Here is a 7,208-nt window from a genome sequence, read left to right as displayed (position 1 = left end):
TGGAGGAAACCAAACTAATTCATAGCAACCCTACAGAACAGAGTAGAACTGCCACATACAGTTTCCAAGGAGCAGCTGGTGGATTTGAACTGCCAACCATTTGGTTAGCAGCTGAGTTCTTAACCACTGCACCACCACGGCTCCAACAGTTGAGAAGGGACTGGTAAAAAGGGAGAAATCATATAATTCCACACATTCTCACAGCAAATTGATTCCTGGGCCATGCCTGTATCAAATTCACAAGTGAAACAGAAATACCTAGAATTGCAGCCTTCAAAATTATAAAGCCTCTGGAAGATAACATATTAGGAACCTTGGGTTAGGCAAAGATTTCCTCAATCTGTCACTAAAAAATTAAACAGTAAAGGAATGATCTATAAATAGGACTTCATTATAATTAAGAATTTCTGTTCATAAAAAGACACAGATAAAAAAAGTAATAAGGTGAGCCTCAGGATAGGAGTATACCTTTCAAATGCATCAATCTGACAAAGGATTGGTGGACAGATTACAATAAGAACAAGTCAATAAGAAAAGTACAATCTGAAAATAAAATCAGCAAAATATCTGAAAATGCATTACACAAAAGAGGATATATACATAACCAATAAACAGATACACATACACACACACACACAAATGCTCGACATAAAAGGCACAGAGGGATGAGAGTAAAGTCTGCGGGATAATGCCATTGTATAACTGGTGTTCGTTTCCTGGATTCTGTGGTATTATCCTTTACAAAATCAGTGTATTAATTATTTATCCACCAGAGTTTCCTACTTTCAAGATTGTTCTAAGCTACCTCCTTCCATAGGCTGTCTTCATATGACACAGCACCACCACCTCCTAGTAGTTTTTCCTATTCTTCAAAGGTTTGTCTGGCAAGCCTTCAGAGTTCATTCTGGATTGAGTCTCCTGGTGGCAAAACTGTACAATAAATGCTTTTGGTCTGGTTTAGGTAAGGTGGGAATAAATTTTTTCCAAGGCCCTAACATTACTATTTTCAAAGATTATGATAACCCCTATATGAGGGAACTCAAGCCCTCCAGAGAAAGGGACCTGGGCTGTCAACTGTATTTTTATTGAGTATATGATGCTTTCCAAGATGTTAATTTACACGATGGTATTTTTTAAAAAAGAAAGAACTCTCTAATCACAGCTCCCTAAAATAAAGGCAGAGGATAAAAAAAGTGACACTACACTCTTCCTAACTCTGAAATATATGTATCTACTTTGAACCTACAAATTTTCATGAAAATGCTGTATTTTATTTTGTGACTCTAGAAAATTAGAAACTAAAGTTGGCATTCATCAACACACTGGCATTCTATATTTAGGAGAGTTCTTCACATAAAACAAGACTCATGAAAAACATAAACATCCATCACACATATTCCACAAAATATATTTTTGCAATTTCTAGATTTATATTTAATCACTTTCAAAAAGACCAACGTGTCCTAGCCATCAATTTTCTCATGGCCTCTTTGACCTCCTTGTTTCTCAGACTGTAAATAAGGGGGTTCAACATGGGGATCACCACCGTGTAAAACACAGACACCACTTTAACATAGTCAGATGAGTGGCTTGACTTTGGTATGACATAAACAAATGTAACTGGCCCATAAAACAAAGTGACTACAGTGAGGTGGGAAGTGCAGGTAGAGAAGGCTTTGTGCCGTCCCTCTGTAGAGCGCATCTTCAGGATGGCGTGGAGGATGTAGACATATGAAACAACTATGATAAACAGCGTGATTACAATGATAGACCCAGCTGAGATGGCAGGGGATATTTCAGCCATATAAATATGGGTACAAGAAAGCTTCACTAGTGGTGGAAGGTCACAGAAGAAGTGGTTAATTTTATTTGGGCCACAGAAAGTCAGGCTCATTAAACAGCCAGTACACAATGAAGCATTCACACACCCACCGAGATAGGAAGCAACCAGTAAGATGATGCAGACTCCAGGAGACATGTGTGTGGAGTAGAGAAGTGGGGAGGAGATGGCCATATAGCGATCGTAGGCCAGGGAAGCCAGCAGGAAGCACTCAGCTGTCCCAAAGATAACATCAGAGCCAAGCTGGGCTATACAGCCAGCAACAGGGATGGCAGTTCTTTCTCTTAAGAAACTCACAATCATGAGAGGTGTGGCTGATGTGGAATACCCGATGTCCACAAAAGCCAAATGGCAAAGGAAAAGGTACATTGGGGTGTGAAGCTGAGGGCTGCTTCGGATTAAGATGATTGTGCTGAAATTGCCCCATATGGTAACAACATAGACTCCTAGAAAAATCACAAAGAAGATGGAACAAAGTGTAGGATCATCTGTTAACCCCAAGATAATGAACTCTGTCACTGCTGTCTGGTTTCTTGGCTCCATCTTATTTGGGATGGTGCCTATTGAAACAAAAAACAGTGGATATGTAGTAAATAACATAGAACTACACACATATATTGTACTAATGTCAATTTCCTGGTTTTGATATTGCAGTCTAATTATGTAAGATATAACTATTAGGGGGAACTGGGTGACCTCTCTGTGGTATTTTCGCAATGTTTCATGAGTCCACAATTATTTGAAAATAAAAGGTTTTTAAAAATAAATAAATTTCATTACATCAGCTACAAAGAGTGATTAAATGCAATTTTAAGAGATTCCATTTGTGCTTAGGTGGCAGGGATTTTATGTTAATGGTGGAGAAATAATATGAAAAAGTACAGCCACAAGAAATGCACAAATCAAAGAATGAAATGGATGTCCTTGAATTATACATGTTGAAATTCATGAACTGGTGTATATTCCGCTGTGTATATTTTCAACAATAAAAAAGTGATAATAATGTTTTAAAGATGCCACTTGTAACAGAAACCAAATAATCTACAAAATGTATGCATGATATTTCTGCATAAAATCATAAAATGTATTGAATGCCATTAAAATAAACCCAAATACACGGAGAAAAAAGATCACTACTATAAAAATATTTTTTCTCCCCAAACTAATCTATAGATTATATAAAATTTCAATAACTTTCCCAAGAAGTTTGCATGGAAGTAAATACATCATTGTTGTTTTTGTTAGGCTCTGTTAAGTCAGTTCCGACTCATAGTGACTATTGATTGAAAATTTTAATTGATGGAGCAAATGGTCAATAATAGTTCTGATAATTTTGAACAAAAACAAAAAAGATAGCCAAGGCTGTGCATATATCAAGACTTTTTTAAAAGTTAAATACTTAAAAAGATATTATGTTTTTGAAGAAATAAACAAGGTTAATAGAAGAAAGAGCCCTGAAACAGGCTTAAAATTCATGGAAACTTGATAAAGGACATATACGGCATTGCAAATAGTAGGAAATGATAAGGTATTCAATAAATGATGCCCAATTATCCATGGGAAAATAATAAAATTGAATTTCTACCACACTGTTGGGGAAAAAAAAAGAAATAAATCAACTAAGCTTGTGGTCTATTACTTTCCAATAACTGGGGGAATACTCCCAGGGAAAGGAAGAAAGACAGCTACAAAAAATGCACAACTCAAAGAATGAGATGGATGTTCCTGAATTATGTGTGTAGAAATTGATGAACTGGTGTATATTCTGCTGTGTTAGTCTAGTATAATATTCTTGTAAATATGTTGAAAAGTGACCCTTCTAGTAAACAGACTAATGATATTCTTCAGCAGGAGAATACTTGTCTATGGAATGCTGTTAGATGATTGTCCCTGCTTTGGGTTTGCTTATGGTAAGCTCAGATAAGTAAACCCAGTAAGACCCACTGAAAAAGACAATACCAAGTAATAAAGATCAACAGGTAGTACCAATCCAAATACTACCAACTATCAAATAGTACATCAGAAATACTATCAAATATAAGAACCCTGCTACTTGAAAGAGAAGGAATGTCATTGTTATTGAGGGGAACAGTGTTGGACCATGTGTAAACTCTACAATAGTAAACTCCACAGTAGATTATTTTCTATTTTTGAAGGATCTCAATAAAAAATTTAAAAAAAAATTTTTTTTTAATCAAACTGGTATACAACTATTCTTAGCCAACCTCAAACATGTATCCTATATGGTGAAAATTAAATTGGTGTGATTTAAAAATTTTTCATATGAATTAACTCAATAGTATGCTCCTGTAAAGATTAAAGCCTAGAAAATCCTATGCTAAGTCCCACAACCCAAAAGCAGCAAAGAAGATTGGTAAAGTAGGAAATGGAATAGTGTTATTGGTTTAGAGCAGGAGTCTGCAAATCCTGTGGGCCAAATTCAGCCAACCACCTGATTTTGTACAGCCTTCGAGTTACATTTTTATACTGTTGTTGTTGTGTGCTGTTCATTCCACTCATAGTGACCCTGTAGGACAGAGCAGAATCGTCCCATGGGGTTTTCAAGGCTGCAGTCTTTGAGGAGGCAGACTGCTACATCTCTCTCCCTTGGAGAGGCTGGTGGGTTCAAACTGCCAATCTTTTGGTTAGCAGCTGAGTGCCTGACCATTGTGCAACCATGGCTCAATAACTTAGAGGTAAATTCTCCCTAGAAGGAGGAGAGAGCTGCAAGCTCTGGGAGTGAATGACAATGACCTGTGAGGAGGTAATTAACCCCTGCTTTTCTCTTCAAAGCAGGGCTTTGAATGAGTTCATTTCTGTTAGACCCCCTGCTGAGAACATGCATTTCCATCCCCAGATATAATGAATCAGAATCTACATTTTAATAAGATTTCCAGGTGATTCTTACATATACATATACATAGGGTGGAAAACGCAAGTTCTAAGCAGTGGGTGGAACCAGAATGAAGCCATTCAAAGCCAGGCTCAAAAGCAGTAAAGCACAGATGAGTCCATTAGTGAGGCAGTTACCACAGGTTCACACTGATGCACACACAAATCACCTGGTATCTTGTTAAAATGCAGATTCTAATTTAGAATTCTACCTCTAATTCAGGTAGAGGTGGAGCCTGAAGTTCTGCATTCCTAGTGAGTTCCCAGGAGATACTAATGCTGTTGGCCTGGGGACCACACCTAGGATAACAATGCTGTAGACAAAAAGCAAAGAGGTTTCACTGAGATTTAAAAGGTTTGATACAAATAATCCTGCACAAAATGGAATCAAAAAAGAATACAGAGCATTCACTGAAGAAGAAAAAAGAAATAGAGGTCTTGATTCCAGTCACATAGGTGCCATGAGTCCAGAAATGCAGGTAGCCTCTAGAAGCTGGGAAAGGTAAGCCTTCTAAAGGAACCCAGCCCTGCAATACCTTGATTTTACAATGCCCAGGGAAACCCATTTCAGATTTTGACCTCCATAACTGTATGATAACGAATTTGTGTTGTTCTAAGCTATCAAGAAAAAAACCTATAGGGCACTTCTACTCTGTCACGTGGGGTCACTTTGAGTTGAAAATCGGCACCTAACAGCAACAACAACAATGTAAGATTTATGTCTGAATGCTAAATCTCTAGCTTCATTAATTACTTCCAGTATTGTGTCACAGTTTAAAGGAGACAAACCTGGAATAAAACATGTTTATATAAAATGTATATATAGTATATGAAGGACCCAAATGAATTCAAAATATGAGTGCCATTATGATATGGGAGGCATGACATATGATGCTATAATGAAAATAAAATAAGACTTAACAAAAGTTCTGGAAATAAATTTTGGCTCTGTCACTACTACCTGTGTGACCTTGAAAAAGTTACATAACCTTCTGAGCCTCAATTTCCTAATTTTAAACATTGAGATAATAATATTTAGATCACATGGTCACTGTATTAAGTGAGGCAATGTATGTTAAAACATCTAGCAATGAATGGCAACAAAAGGGTAATCCACAAATGAGAATCTACTTGAAATAAACAACAATTAGCTTCTATTACAAATGGAAGAGACATTTATATATCAATAAGAAAGAATGAATGTTACCTGCTGGTCAAATATTATGATGGGGTCAGACTTCAGTAATCATCTCTGTACCAAACCAAAACCAAACCCACTGCCATTGAATCCATTCTGACTCATAGCAACCCTATAGGACAGAGTATAACCACACCATAGAGTTTCCAAGGAGCAGCTAGTGGATTCGAACTGCCAATCTTTTGGATAGCAGTGGAGCTCTTAACCATTGCATCAGCAGGGCTCCCATCTCTGTACAGCTGGGCTTATTTACGAAATACCTAGGACCATTCAGAATACAACACCTTAAGTAGCTCACCACTATATATCTCATTGATGTTTGTTAACACCCCATTGAAAATCCAGTGGGAGAAAATCTAACAGGATTAAGAAAATTAGGTGTGTGTATGTACTCACAAACCATTATGCTGGCTGAGATATTCATTAAAGTCTCAGGGGCTTCATTTGTTCTCCTCATTATCTATACAGAAGTATTACAACTGTACAGATCTAATTAGTTTTGAAATTTCAATTGGATCAACTTCATTAATGTGGGCTATGCTGTGGTCATTTCTGACATTTCTGAGAAGCAACCATGATGAGATACCTGGAACCAGTTTATTAAGTACCATCCAAAAACCAAACGCATTGCTGTGGAGATGATTCCAGCTCATAGTAATCCTATAGGATAGAGCAGAACTGCCCATAGAGTTTTCAAGGCTGTAATCTTTACAGAAGCAGACTGCCACATCTCTCTCCTGCAGAGAGGCTGGGGGGTTTGAACGCTGACCTTTCAGTTAACAGCCGAGCTCTTAACCCCAGTAGGGCTCCTTTGAGTAGTATCACGTGGTTCATATTTAGTAACACCTTACGGACTGGGCAATGTTTCACTGTGTTATACATAAGGTCGCCATGAGTTAGAGCTGGCTCTACAGCAACTAACAACAATGACAAACAGGAGCTCGTAGGAAGAGCTGTGTTGTTTTCCTCTGTGTGAAACTGACCCACATTTTAATTCAGACTTGGCATTTTCCATTTATCACACATAGTTTCCCAAAATCCCTGACTATTGCGATAGACAGAAATACAGCTCTAAGAGATAATTCCTCCTCTCCCACCACCATATTTATCTCAATCTTTATCCCTCCTTTCTAGTTAAGCCAAGAATCTTTTCCTTGTTCCTGATTTCCATGTGTTTTTACATAAGTCACATTACTGTGTTTGTATTGTAGTGAAACTTTTTTTTTTACTCAAAATTGTTTTTCAGTAAATCCATATCAGTACACATTAGTCTTCTTT

The 7,208-nt window shown here is 37.3% G+C and overlaps 1 protein-coding gene across 1 annotated transcript; it reads right to left on the bottom strand.

Moving 5' to 3' along the window:
* Positions 1–1,444: 1,444 nt before the first annotated feature.
* Positions 1,445–2,383, bottom strand: LOC126079335 (olfactory receptor 481-like). The gene has a single exon (XM_049890282.1). The coding sequence runs from the start codon at positions 2,381–2,383 to the stop codon at positions 1,445–1,447; it is 939 nt and encodes a 312-aa protein (XP_049746239.1).
* Positions 2,384–7,208: the final 4,825 nt, after the last annotated feature.

Source organism: Elephas maximus, chromosome 7, assembly GCF_024166365.1.
Source record: "Elephas maximus indicus isolate mEleMax1 chromosome 7, mEleMax1 primary haplotype, whole genome shotgun sequence".
NCBI lineage: Eukaryota > Metazoa > Chordata > Mammalia > Proboscidea > Elephantidae > Elephas > Elephas maximus.
Note: the sequence above shows the minus strand (reverse complement) of the source record. Positions and strands in the feature narration are given on the sequence as shown.

What these genes read in the sequence shown, in the direction of transcription:
- LOC126079335 (XM_049890282.1), bottom strand. Translation starts at nt 2,383, where the DNA reads ATGGAGCCAAGAAACCAGACAGCAGTGACAGAGTTCATTATCTTGGGG.